The sequence below is a fragment of the Mytilus californianus genome, unplaced genomic scaffold (assembly GCF_021869535.1).
Source record: "Mytilus californianus isolate M0D057914Y unplaced genomic scaffold, xbMytCali1.0.p SCAF_4, whole genome shotgun sequence".
In the NCBI taxonomy this organism is placed as follows: Eukaryota; Metazoa; Mollusca; class Bivalvia; order Mytilida; family Mytilidae; genus Mytilus; species Mytilus californianus.
Window position 1 is genome coordinate 90,160,043 of NW_026262690.1, and position 19,013 is coordinate 90,179,055.

A 19,013-nucleotide genomic window follows, 5' to 3' on the forward strand; every position below is an offset into this window, starting at 1 on the left:
ATGCACTTAACATCAAAAGTTAGAGATCTGACAATGTAAATGTGTCTTTTGCATGCGTGATATAATTTGCAAAAAGAAAGATTAACCTGGATTTGATTCTGTTTTCACCGTGGAGTCTGCATCGCCGCTCGACATTTTTGTGTACGCCGGAAGTTCTTTATTTGGGTCATGTGACATCCAACTCTCAGCGAATTGAAACTGAAACTAAACTTACCAGAGGACATTTTTATTGAATCTGCACATTTACTTTGAGTTTGTTTTGTTAAAATGGGACTTGGGAACATACTCCTGTTAACACAAGTGATAGCTTATCTTGTCTCATTCATTGTGTCATTCTTCATATTTATACCAATAGCTGCAAATGTGAAGGAGTTCAATGGACACTGTTTACTCTATGCTGATGGAACGTTTGACAACAAAACAAGAGAATTCGTAAACATTGTTTGGGGGAATGACAGTGCTTGTGGTTTCAATATATTTATGGGTGTTATTATAATGCTATTATCCCTGTTCTACATGGTGTGGGAATCTGTGTATCTCTTCAAAAATATAGATGGGTATGTAGTCTGAAGCTAGTATTTTGCAATTAAAACATTTTTGTTTTAATAACTAACAGCCAAGAAAGTTTATTTGCCCGTATCTGCTTATGTGACATGCTATGTCTATTTCAAGGTTGGGTGGTAAATACAGTAATTGACAAGTAACGAATAAGTTTTATTGGTTGACCATGTGAAAAGTAAAATCACAAAAATACTGAACTCTGAGGAAAATTCAAAAAGGAAAGTCCCCAATCAAATGGCAAAATCAAAAAAACAAACACATCAAATAAATGGATAACAACTGTCATATTCCTGACTTGGTACAGGCATTTTTTTATGTACAAAATGGTGGATTGAACCTGGTTTTAAAGCTAGCTAAACCTCTCACTTGTATGACAGTCGCATATTGACAACGATGCGTGAACAAAACAAACAGACACAATAGGTAAAAATGTCAAAAATAGGGGTACAGCAGTCAACATTGTGTTATCATCTTAATCACTATAAAAACAAACAAATGTAACGAAGAAGCACAAAAAGGCATACATCAAATTTAACATCCTCATTTTGCTTATATTATACAATTTTATTTATCCATGTAAAATCCACCCATAAAGGATGGAAGGTTTTAAGTACTGGCGTTAAATCACGCGTTTGAAATTCGCACAGGTAGACATAAAATAATTTTGTCGTTCAAAGTATGAGGGGATACATAAATACAGAGTCGCGTAAAATGGATATAACAAAAAACAGACTTAACAGTAAAAGTAATATTAATAAATAAAATAAAATAATTGTGTGGTACAAAGTATGACGATAATACATAAGTACAGTGAAAGCAGGTTACAATTATTACTTAATTGACAATGTTTCCCCAAAGATGTTGCAATTTTTTGTACATACAATGTTCTCACTACATTCTTCACCAGGTGGTAGAAATTCTGCATTACAAGTTCATTTGTTCATTTATATTTATTTGTTATTATTTAGATAGGTTGTAAAGTACATTTGTACATTGAAGAGATTTGGGAATCAAACATTTTGTCAAACTACTTTTCTGCTTCACATTTGCGAAAGAAAGTTGTAATTTATAAAAAAAAAAGAATCAGTGAAATGTAGTGTTAAATACAGAACTTATCACCTCTATTTACACCACAGAATGAAAATTTTATGCTTTGAACCTGTTGAATATAATTTCAAAACTTGGAAGAAAATTTGTTTTTATTCACTATCTTTTATTTTATATTCTTTGTTGTAAAATTAATGGTTTTTCTTAAAATGATTAACCTTTTTGTTCACTGTATCTTTTATTTCATATTCCTTGTTGTAAAATTAATGGTTTTCCTTAAAATAAGTAATCTTTTTATTCACTGCATCTTTTATTTCATATTCCTTGTTGTAAAATTAATGGTTTTCCTTAAATGATTAAAAAGCAGTTTAAGGACAAATAAAAAGATGACCTTAGATGGACTTGGTTAATTGTTCTTTTTAGTTCATTTTGGTCATAGAGCACCCCACATGATCGAGGTTCTTATATGTTTCTAAGGCTTTCAAATTTTTGTATTTAAGTGGTATTTATCATGTTTATAAATAAGATAAGATAAGATATATATTATTACCAATTAAGGGCCCACAAGGGGCACATAATCCAGAAATGCTCTTCAGATCGACGCACCAAATTTATAAAATTTCATCATTAACTATAACGACATTATTACTTCATGGTGTACTTTGGTAGTGGACCAATTATTAAGCACAGACACATACGAAAGGAAGTCATGATGCCAGGATGCTACTACTGTATTACTTGTAACAAAGTGCAAATATAAACAATATTCAAGTTGATCTTCATTGAGAAATTATCAAAACTTGCATGTATTATTGCTACGTATTTGCCCTTCCTCACCCAGAGAACCAAATGGTTGCTCTCTTTCTGTTGACCAAAGATACATAGTTTATATTACTTTGTAATATAAATGTAACTAGAACACACCTGCAACATCGCAGGTCTGTGACTGAATTAAAGTACCTACACCTTATTTTAAGCCTGGATTTTTAGTATTCATATTGTCATCTGATAAAGTCATGCGAATTATAAGGTGCACAGTTTTCTGTTCTTTCAAAATCTTTCTGTTTGAACCCGTCATCCCGGAATTTGTTAATTATTGGTATTAATTATGTGGAAATTTTTAATCAACACTGTTGTCCTATATTAGTTATATATAAAGTTGAATTCTTTGATTCGTCATTTTTACGTCATGCCGGCTAACAAATTGGAAAGTAGCTACGCCTTATTTTTATCCTGGATTTTTAGTATTCATATTGTCATCTGATAAAGTCATGCTGATTATAAGGTGCACCATTTTCTCTGCTTTCAAAATCTTTCTGTTTGAACCCGTCCTGGTTTTCTTACTACATTGTACAATTACACTATACTAATTGGCTGTTAAACCTGACGTTTACTTTGTCATGTTTGTAATATAAATGTATTATATATATATGATAGTGATTTCAGATAACTGGTTTGTTACCGATTTCACATGTTCCTTTTTCAACTTCAGTCCGGGATGATTTGATCAGATACATTTGAGTGAAACATAATACGTCATTTGAAGATGTGCATTTGTAGATGAGCAAATAAAACTTTTGTTCAATAAGTACGGAGCACTTTATATATGTTTCATCATGAATATCTTCAGATAACAATATCTTAAGTATATTAAAAAGTAAAAAGTAAAACCTTCCTGTTAAAAGGAAGTTTAAAACTATTGTCTGAAAGAAATCTCCTTTCTTCTTTTGTTCACATTAAAAAAGAAAGAGATGGAAAGTAGCTGATAAAAAATGCAAAACTTTTATTTACAGTGCATAGAAAAGATAATTGAATCAAACCAGTCCTGAAACTTTACTAAGAAACTCAACATTTTCTTGTATTCACATTTATACTTAACAGCTTGTTTTTTCTGTCATTGTAATTGCAAATGAGAAACGAATATTGCAGTAATGAGAATTTTTTACTCCATGATTAAAACAAAAGAACAAAATTCCAGTGCGTAAAACAATTTGATTAGAAAACAAACAGACATGTGAAAAAGTTAACAAGTGACAACTGGAAATTTGAAAATTTTCAGCTGGGGTTTGGGCCTCATAACTAGAGATCTTTTTTAATCCAAGGTTTCAGTGTCCATTTTAATAATAAAACTACACATTTATCTAGTTTAAAAATGTGGCTGAGGACCTGGGTTGTCAACCAACATGGTTGACATGGCTAAGAAAAGAACATGGGGGTAAAATACAAGTTTTGTCAATGATCTTGAAAACCGCTATATATAGATAGAAAATATTACTGGGTCAAAAGTGTTCAGCATGTTTTGATCTCACTGTGAATTTTTGACGAAAATTTGCATACAAACTATTTTTCACCTAGAAAATTCAAATATGTTATAAAAGTTATACCATCATATGCTACTTTTAGAGATAAATGGGGCTGAAATTTAAGACATTTACACCAGTACTCAAAATCTTGGTTTCCTGGATATTTCTATTCTTTCGACAGACATACCCAACTTATTGTTTCAGAAGGAAAACACAAAAAGATTTTTGTAGAAACATTTGGACTATCTTCTCTAAATAAAAAAGACTCTGAATTTTTTATAACAATTCTTTGAACATAATTCATTTTTATCAAATTTTTGGGATTTTAGAAAAAAAGAACAGCATTTTTTGCTGTATATTTATCTAATTTAAAAAAAAACTCTGTCTGTGATTTGTTCATGAAAATTGGTACAAATAATCTTCATACATAATCAAGCCAAATGTCAATTTTAAAGAGCTTCAAATACAATACAGTTATCTCTAAATCCTAATGCAATTGTTTTGTATCAATGGTTCTGATTGGATGACAATAAGTGTAAACATGGTAAAATTCTCTATCTCCCTGATGTCCATGTGCTCGTTTTCAAGCTATTGGCCACAGACCACAATTAAATTCCCCTATTAGTTCTTTATAACGTTTTGTTGCATTTTTGTCAAATCGTTTGTGTGTGTAATGTATAGTACTAGTCCAAAAATATATCCAAAATTCAGAAAGATTGAACCAATGACTCTTACAAATTTAGCCAATACACCTCCATACCCCTATGGACAAGTCAAGAGATGTTCCGAAAACTGTAAATATCACCTTTTTGCACCTGGCCTAATCACTCTTTCCATATCAAAATCAGTTAAAATACAACATCCAAAAGTTTATTTCACCTCTCTTCTTTTATTTCCACCCAAAAAAAACTAAGAAATGAGTGAGGAAGGGGAAGAAAAAAAATTAAGAAAAACTACACTCTAATTAAAAGGAACTATATTCGTGGACAACGAAAAGCGGGATCATTAATTGTGGTCTTGGGCCTATTAGGGGTCTAAAACTTGACCAATTCTAATAAAACTTGGCATGATTTAAGCTTAGTGTATTATAAAACAGTTTACAAAGTTTCAAAGCCATATGATACCAATTATAAAAAATGTGGCATTTTTTATATCTGAACTTTGGGTGCTGAATTGTGGCATTGAATTAGAACAATTTCAACTATCAAATTTGGGCTTCTAAAAACCAAAATATACCAAAACTTACATTTTTTAATGTTTCTATGTATAAGTTATCACCTATTAAAAGCAACAGATAGCATACTTCATGTTTCAGACTTATAAAAAATGGCCAGAAGTAAATTTTATATGAGCCTGTGCCAAAAAATAGAGGTTTTCAAATGAAGTCAGGCCTTTTATGAAATGTAATATTTTTCACTTACCACAATTTTCTGAAGTTGTTAAGTTATAAAAAAACCTTTTACATGTTATAAATGTACTTTTAATGGAAATATAAGTTTCAAATAGCATAACAAATGTGAATAAAATGGTCTTCAGCAATGTCAAGCTTAAAAAAAACAGGTTGTCAATTTAGGTCGTTCCCCACATTTGCATATTAAAAAGCATATAAATGATATGGTAGATAGAGATATGCTTCTTTTTGCTCAAATCTTTGTTTAGATATGATAAAACATGGAGCCTGGATGTAACATGACTGTCACTTTCAACTATATATGTAGACAGTATGATTTGATGCAAAGTTATTTACTTTACTTTTTAAAACCGGCATGAAATTTCAGCCTCAAAAGGCCAATATTTTAACCACTAGCTATCAAACAAAAGAAAATAAAGGTAGTCTGTGAAACAGACAAGGTCAAACAACCAGTAATAAGTGCTTTTGATACAGATTCAGTGAAATCTGCTAAAAGGAATTCAACTTGTATGTGCATAGAACCTCATTTTTCACTTGCTTCATACTGACCGTTAGACTAAGACCATTAAAGCAGCACATTTTGCACTCTTATTCTGATTTTATCTACTTTTTGTGTGTTCAGTGTTCAAAAATGAGTTAAACATCTACATAAGTTACCACAAACACAAATAAAAAACCAGAAAAATCTGTCAGAGAGAAAGTAAGCATGCTACTTTTGTAAATATATTGAAACAACTGAAAAATTTCAATTTTGGGCATGGAGGCTGAAATGTCACTTTTTTACAAAATTTCTATCAAATAAAAGTGGAAATCATTTATTCTCATGTAGTTTGACAAATTAATACCAATAGATCATTCAGGGAAGTTGTCAAAGTACAAATTCAATATTTCATGAATTCACCTCTTAGGCCACAGACCACAATTAAATTCCCCTATTAGTTCTTTATAACGTTTTGTTTCATTAAAAAAATTGCACCTTGCATTTTTGTCAAATCTTTTGTGTGTGTAATGTATAGTACTAGTCCAAAAATATATCCAAAATTCAGAAAGATTGAACCAATGACTCTTACAAATTTAGCCAATACACCTCCATACCCCTATGGACAAGTCTAGAGATGTTCCGAAAACTGTAAATATCACCTTTTTGCACCTGGCCTAATCACTCTTTCCATATCAAAATCAGTTAAAATACAACATCCAAAAGTTTATTTCACCTCTCTTCTTTTATTTCCACCCAAAAAAAACTAAGAAATGAGTGAGGAAGGGGAAGAAAAAAAATTAAGAAAAACTACACTCTAATTAAAAGGAACTATATTCGTGGACAACGAAAATCGGGATCATTAATTGTGGTCTTGGGCCTATTGTGATTAAAATCAGTAGAAATATGCATCTTTTACCGATTTGTCATAGTTTAATTGACATCACGTAAAAATAACATTTTACGTTGGCAACGTCATTATCTCCCCTGTAACTATATCGTATGCCCTGAAAGACAAATTTTACCAATATTTAAAATTTTTGCTTATTATCTTGAAAGCTTATAGATAGTCAGAAACTTTAGCTAGCAACAATTATCAGCAAATCAAGATCTACAAATAAGTCAACATGGCTGAAATCTTTGGTCAACTCCTTATTAAAGTTATTGCCCTTTATTGAAGATTTTTACCATTTTTTTAGCATTTTTGGCCTATTGTCTTGAAAACTATATCATGTATATAAAAGATAGATGGAAACTTTTTACAGCAAAATGACCAGAAAGACAATATCTACAAATATGTTGAATAACTGAAATTGTCAGTTGAAGCCCTAAAGGAGTTTATAATCCTTAAATGACAATTTTTACCAATTTTTTGTGTCACTGCCTATTATTTTGAAACAATAATAGATAGAGAGATAATTTAGATAGCAAATGATCCACAAGGCTAGATCTACAAATAACTCTTTATACGACTTAATGCCCTTAAATGACAATTTTACCATTTTTTTTGTTTTTTTCTATCATCTTAAAACATAAAAAGTATAAAAGATAGATAGAAACTTTAAAAGCAAAAATGATCAGAAATACAATATCTGCCAATAGGTTAGCATCGAAAAAATTGTCAGTTGATTAATAAGAGTTTTCAAACATCTTTCCAAGAATCATGATAAATTAAAGAAGTTATAAAAGTTTAATCAGTAAAACAACAATATAGTTCATTTGTACTGGGAATATTCTGGTATGTTACCTTGTCACTAAACATACTAAAGGTTCTTTAATTTTGTAATGATTTACCAGTACGTAGACCATACAGATACAGATCCAGGAGATTGAAAAAGGGGGGTGGGGGAGGGTCATGGTCCTCAAACTAGACAAAGTTTAGAGTGGAACAGGTTAAAAGTCTGGATTAACCATAAATATAGCTCAATAAGTGGGGGAAGCCCCCCCCCCCCCCCCCCCAAAAAAAAAAAAAATCAGCCTCTGCCATGGTATTTTTAAACCTGATATATGTTGATATATTTTGCAATGATAATTATTTATCTGAGTTTGTGATATATAATTCAAAAATATATTTACAGGTCATGGTTGGATTGTTTCGTCACAGCTTTAATAAGTCTGCTAGTTTGTCTGATGTTGTTTGGATCATCCCTCACACTGAGTGTTGGCTTTAATGAATGGTGTGGTTTGATAGTTAAATCAGTAATCAAGTAAGTCTTCTCTTAAACATATCATTATAATTTAATTTTGGATGTAACACGTCTTCTGATTGGCTGAAAGTGTTTTGTCTATCAGCTCATAGACCTAATTTTGTCATGTGACCGTGACGTCATCAACGTTTTTATCATGATTTACTCCTTTTTAGAATTAAATTATAAGGAATGACTGTAATATTTTTTCTGTCTTTTCGAAATAACCTAAAAAATGTGGTGCACACTTTTAAATAACCCGCTACATGAGTTATTCAGTGTGCACCACATTTTTGATGTTATTTCTTCATAGACAGAAAAAATATTACAGTCATTCCTTAAATAGAAAAGAATGGATATGATATATTGAATTCATGACACAAAATCACTAAATGTGCTGGAAAAACAAAAGGCAAAGGAACTATTATTTTTGTTCTTCAATTGTAGGTCCCAATACACTTGATTCCAATCGTTATCTTTCCGTCAAAGTGCTTGGTTTTAGGTTACATTATTTGATGTCATTTGTGTGTTTGTTCGGCATTAAATCACACCAGTACGTTGAGCTAAGGGATGAATATTCTATTGAGGATAACTTCCTTATGACTGCTCCGATAAATGTTTTTAAATGATAAAATTAATATATTTCTTTAGGCGGGGTTGGATTATGTACATAAGAATAAAGACAGGTGTTTGAAAAATGTCAAGCAGTCACAATTACTTTATCAGTTCAAAGATGCAGGGATTCAGTTAGGCCATAAAACGTTTAAATGACATGAGAAATCAGAGTATAGTAAAAGAGTATTTCTGGTAATGGAAATGATATGGATCAAATGTATTGAGTGAGATTTTTTTCTCTCCAGAAATTGGCACCTGAACAAAATGAAAGTAATAACAGAGATGTAATATTGTACTTCATAAATAAGTAATTTCTTGGTAATATATAATTTCAATTTTATTGTACATTCAGTATAAATGTGATCTGTTGTTGACAAGGTTCTATTATATTGCAGCTGTGAAATGGGAGATTTCGTAACATTTACTGAAGAAAAAGACATAAATACATCTAACTTTTACTTGGAAATGATGATGGCTCAGGTATGATAATATAAACATTAATTTCCAGTTCATCTGTCAATGCAAGAAATATGATGTTTTGACACAACTTTTTTAACATAACAGAAAATAGTTTTGACTTTAATACAATTGTCTTTTGTTAGAAAAAACCAACACTTTACAAATTTCATGCATCGGAAGCACTTTTCTTGATTTACCTTCATCAGGAATGCTCAAAGCCTAGTATTTGAAAGCTATGGATGCAGGTGAAGAGCTATATGACCAAAAAAGACCTAAAAATAATAGCCAAATCCATGCAAGGTCAACTTTGCCTGAGTGAGTTGCTGAAACCTTAGTTTCTTGATAATTCAAATAATTGCAAAACTAAGGTGTGTTGTAGTTATGTCTCTGATGATTAAATTCATTTATTGGATACAGTTTGATGTTGAGCATAGCTACATGTTTCAGTACTGTCTGAGATTTTCTGTCATCTGCAACAGTCTGTTTATCTGTTAATTATACGACCGCAAAAATTGAAAATTTTTTGGTCGTATATTGGTATGACGTTGGCGTCGTCGTTGTCGTCGTCGTCGTCGTCGTCGTCCGAAGACACATTGGTTTTCGCACTCTAACTTTAGTTTAAGTTAATGGATCTCCATGAAATTTTACCATAAGGTTCGATACCACAAAAGGAAGGTTGGGATTGATTTTGGGGGTTATGGTACCAACAGTTAAGGAATTAGGGGCTAAAAAGGGGCCAAAAATAAGCATTTTTGTAACTTCCAGACAATAACTTGTGTGTAAGTGTATGGATCTCTCTGACATTGTACCACAAGATTCCATATCACAAAGGGAAGGCTGTAATTGATTTTGGGGGTAATTGCCTCAAAATTTTAGGAATTAGGGGCCAAAAAAGGGGCAAAAAACGCATTTTTCTAGTTTCATGACAATAACTTGTGTGTAAGTGTTTGGATATTTCTGAAATTGTACTACAAGGTTCCATATCACAAAGGGAAAGCTGGAATTGAGTTTGGGGGTAATTGCCCTAAACGTTTAGGAATTGGGGGCCAAAAAGGGGCCAAAAATAAGCATTTTTCTAGTTTCCAGACTATAACTTGTGTTCAAGTGTATGGATTTCTCTGAAATTGTACTGCAAGGTACCATACCGCAAAGGGAAGGCTGGGATTGAGTTTGGGGGTGATGAATCATAAGGGGGTTCAAAAAATTTGGGGGGGGGGATTTTTTTTTTTTTTTTTTTTTACTTTTTTTCCTTTTTTTTTTCTTTCAAAATTTTCCATTTTAAGTTGGTTATTTCTGATTTATATTTAAAAGCAAATAATAATGATATGGTAGGAGATACACACCAAACAGGATGTGTAAATTATTATATTATAAGTATTGTGCAATAGCAAGAAATTTTCAATTCCACAGTATTGCACAATAGCAAGAAATCTTCAATTGCACAGTATTGCGCAATAGCAAGACATCTTCAATTGCACAGTATTGCGCAATAGCAAGAAATATCCAATAGCACAATATTGCGCAATAGCAAGAAATTGTCAATTGTTCAGTATTGCGCAATAGCAAGAAATATTCAATTGCACAGTATTGTGCAAAAGAAGATACTTCATATAAATTGCTTATTTCTTGATCAATTTCAATGGGGTTTTATTCTTGAATTCTTGGAGTTCTTTAATATGCTGAATCTAACCTTGTATTAAGTTTTTGGATTTTGGGCCCTGTTTTTAAATTGGTCCACATTGAGGTCCAAAGGGTCCAAAATTTAACTTTGTTTGATTTCATCAAAAATTGAATTATTGGGGTTCTTTGATATGCCGAATCTAACCGTGTATTTAAATTCTTAATTTTTGGTTCCGTTTTCAAATTGGTCTACATTAAGGTCCAAAGGGTCCAAAATTAAACTTAGTTTGATTTTAACAAAAATTGAATTTTTAGGGTTCTTTGATATGCTGAATCTAAACATGTATTTAGATTTTTGATTATGGGCCCAGTTTTCAAGTTGGTCCAAATCGGGGTCCAAAATTAAACTTTGTTTGATTTCAACAAAAATTGAATATATGGGGTTCTTTGATATGCTGAATCTAACCATGTATTTAGATTTTTGATTTTTGGGCCCCGTTATCAACTTTGTCCACATTGAGGTCAAAAGGGTCTAAAATAAAACTTTGTTTGATTTCATCAAAAATTGAATTCTTGGGGTTCTTTGATATGCTGAATCTAACCATGTATTTAGATTTTGGATATTGGACCATAATAGGTGAATGTCCAATTTAAAATTTTTAAGTTCTTAGACCACATTCATTCTGTGTCAGAAACCTATGCTGTGTCAAATTTTTAATCACAATCCAAATTCAGAGCTGTATCAAGCTTGAATGTTGTGTCCATACTTGCCCCAACTGTTCAGGGTTCGACCTCTGCGGTCGTATCAAGCTGCGCCCTGCGGAGCATTTTATTTTTATTTTATTCTAATATTTGTGAAGTTATAATGTTAGTTGTATCTGTTATCAATGAAATTTGAATGATAACTGGTGAATTAATCTTAAGGATGTTCGCAACTCTGTTTCATAATAACAAGCTTTTTAAAAGATTGTTATAAATTGATAGTATATAAATAAAGGAACTAAATAAGCAGAAAAAAATGAAGGGTCCGTGTGCTTGTTTTCAAGATATAAGCCATTTAAAATTTGGTGGGAAATAATTCTCTCTAGATTTTTCATATATTTAACATTGGCACAATTTTTCTTTCAAAAACTACGAAAAAATAACAAGGATTTTATAAGATTTTCAAATATGGCTTTTGAAACTATATGTAATAAAATTATGAAAAGAAAAGTAGGGGTTAGCGGGCAAAATTTTTGAATGGCACTACATGGATTAAACCAGAGGATTCCGAAAATCTGGCAAAAATTCAAAAACAAGAGGAGCAAACTTCCTTAAAATACTATCATTCATTGACCCATAATATATATTATTTCAGTTCTGTACCTGGATCTGTTGGATTTGTTGGGTTGTTTTATCAGTTGTAGCTGTAATTAAAGTTTACAAATACCATCAACAAGAGTCATTCACCATTAGTATGAACAGGGAACGTGAGAGACTGTTGCAGAGAGCTGGACATCGTCAACCTGTTGTCTTATAAGATTTTTGCAGCCTGTTTTATACAATATAACAGGGTATACCAATTGCCATGATAGGTTGCATAAGAATCAAGTCTTATATAGTCAAACAATACTAAATGTTTATTTATAGCATCCACAATTTGCAATTGTAAAAACTGGCTTATATATTTGATTTTATATAACATAACATATTTGAGAATACTCTTTAGAAGTGAGCAAAGCTTAGTGATTGTGAAGTAAAGTACTGTCATCTAGTGAAATGTACAGTACCTCTAATAGTATATGTTGTCAGTTTTGTGTACAAATCTGACTGAAATCTTCTGTTTGATGAGCTCAGACTACTAGTAGAACTGCATACCTTTGTCATGTAGTGTATAGTAATCCATGCAGAACAAACAGATGATTCTATTCCGATAATGGTGGTTACTTGAGAATAATTGAGCACACAATCATGATGTTCATAGTGTCTGTCAATTCTTGAACTTGTTTCTGGACTTTCCTCAAGTAAACTATAGATCTTGAATCGTAAAAATGAACTTAAACCCAGTCAGTCTCAAATGTCAGTGCCATCTTATTGTGTATCAAATTAATCTTAGTATCACTGACTAAAACTTCTTTATGTAATAGATATTTAGGCATAATAGGTCATTTATTTTGTGTGAAATTAATTAACATCAATTATTATCATGAGTTATCTCCCCAAATGGATCAGTTGTAAAATGTTTGTTTAAATTATATACAAAATACAACAGTAATTGCCAAAATCTCCCACTTTTTTTAAAAAAAGCAATCTCCCTCTTTGATGAAAGCAATCGTCTGCTTTTATGAAAGCAATCTCCAACTTTGATGTAAGCAATCTCCAACTATGATGAAAGCAATCTCCAACTTTGATGAAAGCAATCTTCCACTTTGAGAGAAGCAGTCTCTCACTTCAATGAAAGCAATCTCCTCATTTTATTCTCTTTCACCATTTTTTCACAAAAAGTAGTTGTTCAGTGAGAAAAAATGTACAAATCTCTATCAAAACATAGTTTGTTTACACAATGTAGAGTTCTAAAGCTACATGAAATATTGTGTTGTTAATGAATTGTCTTTAATAATATGAATGCATCTGAATGTTAATTGTTATCATACATGTGACAGAGTTGTCTTGTCACAACTGGAGATTTGAAAATTTTCAGCTGGTGTTTAGGCCTCAAAACTGAAGATTTTTTATCGACGTGTTTCGTTGTTCCAGGTAAGGGTTTGTATAGTATACAAATCCTTGTTCAGGTTAATTTTCATGCTAGTTTAACTACACATTCCTCATTTTCAACCGGATTTTTGAAGGAAAAATTGGTTATTGATTTGGGGATGTACGACGGGCGGCTGCCAAACAGTGTCTCTTCAATTACATGAAAACGCTGTGATGATTTTTTTTCAAATTTAGATATGTTGTTTCTAGTGACTAAATGAAGGTCAAGTTCAATTTTCACAGTTGTAGTATTTCTCCTTTTTGAGTTATTGCCATTTTTAATATCCAAAAGTGGTATTTTTAAATATTTTCTCTTGTAGTCATAAGCATATGGTAAATGTCTTATCTCACAATTATAATTGGAGTGACAGATTTATTTGAAAATTTTCTATTAAAATGAGAGTGGTAAAGTTCATTATTGAAGACTTGTTAGTCTGATTTTAGACGAAAAAAACAATAAAAACACTATTCCTTTTAGCATATCAGTTATTTTTTAGTATATCTAGCCAGAGATTTTAAAAGTCAAATGTATTTTCATGTCTCACAGCCCGTGCAAATCCCCTGAAAGGAAATCAGATTTCAGAGCAATCTTGGACACTATATTGTGGATTAATTTATTTTCCGTGGGCACCAATTTTCTTTTACTGAGGAAAAACGGTATTTTCATGGATATTTGATTTCATTGTTTTTCCAACGTCTGCTAAGAAGCCTTAAGAAAATTTGTGTTTGTAATTTGTGGTTCTCATATACCCTTGAAATCCATCAAAATTGATGATGTAGTGCTCAACATCTCATAAAAGTGTTAAATACAAATGTTTTGTTTCTGTTCTGTGTTTCACAGGGAAAGCTGCAGAGTTTTGGGAAAATAAAGGCAAGTGTTTAATAAAATAACACAAACAAACTTGGGCATATTTATAAACTGAACTTGCAATACTATTAACTTGTTTGTTATGTTATCGAGAACCGATGACACCAGGATATCCCACAAATATTAATGAATCAACAATATTTAAATATTCGAGTGGTGCATTTAGGTGCTTTGTAAGTTAAAGATTGTATTAAAGATGCCATATTTTATTGTTGTTCTGTATCAAAAGATATTTATTCTACGTAGTATAATAAAATATTGTTTCCATTTTTTTTTTCCATTTTTATATTTATATTATAGTATTATTTTGTATAGATTTATTGTATATTTGTGATAATGTAATTTATAAATTAAAATATTGTGCCCTTCCAACAGGTTCTGCATATCTTCAGTTTGAGCTTATATAGCTCTCTATATGACTATATAAGCTCAGTGATGGCTATAGAAATTATCTCCCTTTTCAATTTTCTAATGAAATTTTTGTTTTTTACTTATTTTTTTAGAAAATGCAGTCTAAAAGTATGCAGACATGATTAAGAAGTACTGCTCAATATAATTTTGCAATTTATTTCTTTAACTGCAAAATTAATAGTATTCTAAAAATAAATTTCGTTTACATAGAATTAATCAAGTATTATAGGCTGCACTTTTAAGTATACAGCTAGATGCAGAAACTGAAATTTCATTTGAATATATTTGAAAGGGAGATAATTTTTTATAGCTAAAATAGCTTAGATTATTTCTAAAAAGCCCAAATGTGCTATATAAACCTGAACACCAAATATACGGGACCTGTCAATTTTATTTAATATTTAATATTTTTACATGTCCAAGTACAAGACAGATAGATTTTTTTCTAAAGAAATCTCATTGATTGAACAATTTTTGTCAAAAACCTTACTCTAAACAATAATATTTTTGAACAAAACTTTCCTGTAAAGATCGTAACAAGTTCATGTATTGTCCAGACCATATGAATGATAAAAGGGAGTGATTTTTTTGTTTTGATCTTTATTTTTTATGTGTACTTACCTTTTTAGAAATTTTTTTATTTTTATTTCATCTTTCCCATGCTGTCTCCATTTGGTTTGTCTTTTTATAATCTCACCAAAACTGAAAATGAAAGAGTTAAGTGTATTTGAATTGCAAAATTTGTGTAAATGCAAACTTTTTAGGGTGCAGTGTTTTTCAGATGTGTTCAATTATGTTATATCATTTAATAAAATGTATTTTACGCAAAACAATGTACCAGGTTATGGTTTTATGTGCTTATATTGATGATAGCAAAAAAATTGTTATAAGATTTAAAGTTTGTTTTATTAAACAAATTCATAAAAATTACTTTTTTGTCTTTTTTTTTCCAGTTTACAAAAAAAAAAAATATTTTTTCTCAAGAAATCTTATAATAGGAATTTGCTACTCTGATATTGAAAATTCAACCAAAACTCTCTATCCTTCCTTTTTGAAGCTGCTGGACTAAAAGGGATATGATAATCTGTGACAGTGAAAAATCAGTGATATATGTGTGGATCCCAGTTTATTGTCGTATTTCCTTTACTTCTGTTCTGACGTTACCCCAAAATAATGATTTCTGTTATAAACATAATCTGCTTAATTGCATAACTTTTTCTGACAAGAAGGGTATGCAATTAACAGGAATCAATTATATAATGAAACTTTATCTTCTAATAGGTGACTGTGTGAAAGGACTTGCAGAATGCTTCTTGGGTAACTCTTGGTTGCAATGAGTCTTAGACACAACATGTCTAGATGTTAACTTTTGAAAAATGTTTTAACAGCGTTATTATCCTTAAATACCACTGTTTCAAATATTTAAATTTGATGCTGATAAATAGCTCATTAAACAAAAGTTAAGATATATTCAAGGCTAAAAAGTCTGGCAATATGCATGAAAATAGAAACACCCCTTTTGAGAAATGTTTTAATTGACTTGTCATACCTAAGTGGCAGATCCAGGGAGAGGGGTAACCCCCTTTTTGTTTAACAAATTGTGCATTTGTATGCGGACATATGGGTTGGAATCCTCCCTTTTTAGCTCACCAGGACACAAAGGGCCACATGTGAGCTTATGCCATCGCTTGGCATCCGTCGTCTGTCGTTGTCGTCGTCTGTTGTCGTCTGTCGTCGTAAACTATTTCAAAAATCTTCTCCTCTGAAACTACTTGGCCAATTACCTTCAAACTTTAACTAAATGTTCCTTAGGGTATCTTGTTTATAAATTGTATCCGAAGTTTGTATCCATTGACAAACATGGCCGCCATGGCTAAAAATAGAACATAAGGGTCAAATGCAGTTTTGGGCTTATATCTCAAAAACTAAATCTTTTAGAGCAAATGTGACATGGGGTAAAATTGTTTAATTGGTCAAGATCTATCGGCCCTGAAATTTTCAGACAAATCGAACAACCCATTGTTGGGTTGCTGCCACCGAATTGGTAGTTTTAACAAAATTTTGCAGTTTTTATTTGTTATTATTTTGAATATTATTATAGATATATATTAACTGTAAGCAGCAATAATGTTCAGCAAAGTAAGATCTACAAAAAAGTTAATATGACCGTAATTGTCAATTGACCCCTTAAGGAGTTATTGCCCTTTAAAGACAATTTTACACAATTTGTTCATCAAGTTTGCTAACATTTAAAAATCTTCTCCTCTGAAATACAGGTGAGCGATTCAGGCTCTTGAGAGCCTCTTGTTGTATAACATGTATGTGTTGGAACCTCCCATTTTTAAAATGGCTGGATCCACCCCTGTACCTATTGAAAAGTTGATGAGTAATGTTGGGAGGGGGGGTATGGTTTTTTGGTGTTTTTTTTTTAAATATTCTGATCCCCAATTTGATGGAAAAAAAATATTGTGATCAAGCAGATGACAAAAAAAAATATTCTGAAACCAGATTTTTCCCATACCTTATAGTGTTAAATTTTGAAAAAAATAATTTGATTGTTAGTGTCGAAAAACCAAAAAAATGTTTGCACTTTGTGCGAAAAAAAATTTCTGACTCAGACAAGAAACCATAACCCCCCCCCAAGTTTAAATGATTGCTCCCTTATTATCATGAAGTTGGATGATGGTAGTTGGTGTGGTCTGTTGTACTGTCCAATATTTTTAGTAATTCTTGAAACCAAATACATGTAAATTTGAATCCACTTGGAAGATATGTTTCTTTGAAGGATATTAAAGAGTGTTGTTACTTTTTGGTGCCAATCTGAAATTCTAAATTGCTGTCAACAGAAAAAGTTTACCTCAAAACTATATTTAATTCATTTTCTAGAACATTTGAAATGAAATCACATCAACCCATGCAGGAGAGGTCTTTAGAAGGTTCTACAGATATGCTACTTTGAATGTCTTCGGATAGTTATGTTTCTTGGTATCAATAATAATAAAAAAAAAATATATTTTCTTATCACTTTTGGCACCCATTGGTTGGATAAAATTAGACAGGAACCTAACAACTAAATAAAAAAAATGATAAAAGAAGTTAAGTGATCAAGTTTTTAATTAATAAATAAATGTCAGTGACATATGCTCCTAAATGTCACATAAATTGCCTTGGGAGTCCAAAGGTACAGACAATTCCAGATTTCCAAATAGACAAAGAAAAATAATACAAGGCAAGAAAGAACTTTGACTTTCAATTAAGTTGTAAATAACTAAACATGCTTAAGACAGGTCAGCATTTATGTTCAGTAAAGAACTGATGATTTGAGAACAATAGAAAAATGACTCTAATATGAAAAAGTCAACAAAATCAATAATAAAACAATTGCTTGTGATGATAGTCATCATAATGATTGAAAGTTATTTCTAAACAACAATCATACATTTTAAAGAAATAAAATTGAGAATGGAAATGGGGAATGTGTCAAAGAGACAACAACCCGACCACAGAACAGACAACAGCAGAAGGCCACCAACAGGTCTTCAATGCAGCGAGAAATTCCCGCACCCGGAGGCGTCCTTCAGCTGGCCCCTAAACAAATATATATACTAGTTCAGTGATAATGAACGCCATACTAAACTCCAAATTGTACACAAGAAACTAAAATTAAAAATAATACAAGACTAACAAAGGCTAGAGGCTCCTGACTTGGGACAGGCACAAAAATGCGGCGGGGTTAAACATGTTTATGAGATCTCAACCCTCCCCCTATACCTCTAGCCAATGTAGAAAAGTAAACGCATAACAATACGCACATTAAAATTCAGTTCAAGAGAAGTCCGAGTCTGATGTCAGAAGATGTAACCAAAGAAAATAAACAAAATGACAATAATACATAAAATAACAACAGACTACTAGCAGTTAACTGACATGCCAGCTCCAGACTTCAATTAAACTGATTGAAAGATTATGTCTTCATCATATGAATATCAGGCACAATCCTTCCCGTTAGGGGTTTAGTATCATACCATCATAACATATATGAGAAGAACATAACCCGTGTCATGCCAACAACTGGTTTTTAAATAAATGTGTTAAGTGCCGATGCAAAGACCCTATAAGTGAATCAATATTAACGCCAAAATATGCAATCTTTAATGACCTGACAACAGTATCGTAACTATATCCCTTCTTAATAAGTCTATTTAAAGGTTTTGTTAGTTTCAGAGGTGAATACTGACATTTTTGTGCTTTATAAAGAATATTTCCATAAAAAATTGGATGTGAAATACCTGAACGTATAAGAAGTCTGCATGTTGAGCTA

The 19,013-nt window shown here is 31.4% G+C and overlaps 2 protein-coding genes across 2 annotated transcripts in view; one reads left to right on the top strand and one right to left on the bottom strand.

Moving 5' to 3' along the window:
* Positions 1-182, bottom strand: part of LOC127698796 (pre-mRNA-processing factor 39-like) — a 29,664-nt gene extending 29,482 nt beyond the window's left edge. Inside the window, exon 1 of the mRNA XM_052202473.1 lies at positions 87-182. Within this exon, the coding sequence (XP_052058433.1) occupies positions 87-177 (91 nt within the window). The 5' untranslated portion in view covers positions 178-182. The remainder of the gene's footprint in view (positions 1-86) is intronic.
* On the top strand, positions 177-15,086 carry LOC127698827 (transmembrane protein 179-like). The gene is made up of 4 exons (XM_052202520.1): positions 177-557; positions 7,879-8,007; positions 8,997-9,081; positions 12,038-15,086. Exons 1-4 carry the CDS (start codon positions 268-270, stop codon positions 12,197-12,199), a joined length of 666 nt encoding a protein of 221 aa, XP_052058480.1. The 5' UTR covers positions 177-267; the 3' UTR covers positions 12,200-15,086.
* The last annotated feature ends 3,927 nt before the right edge of the window (positions 15,087-19,013 follow it).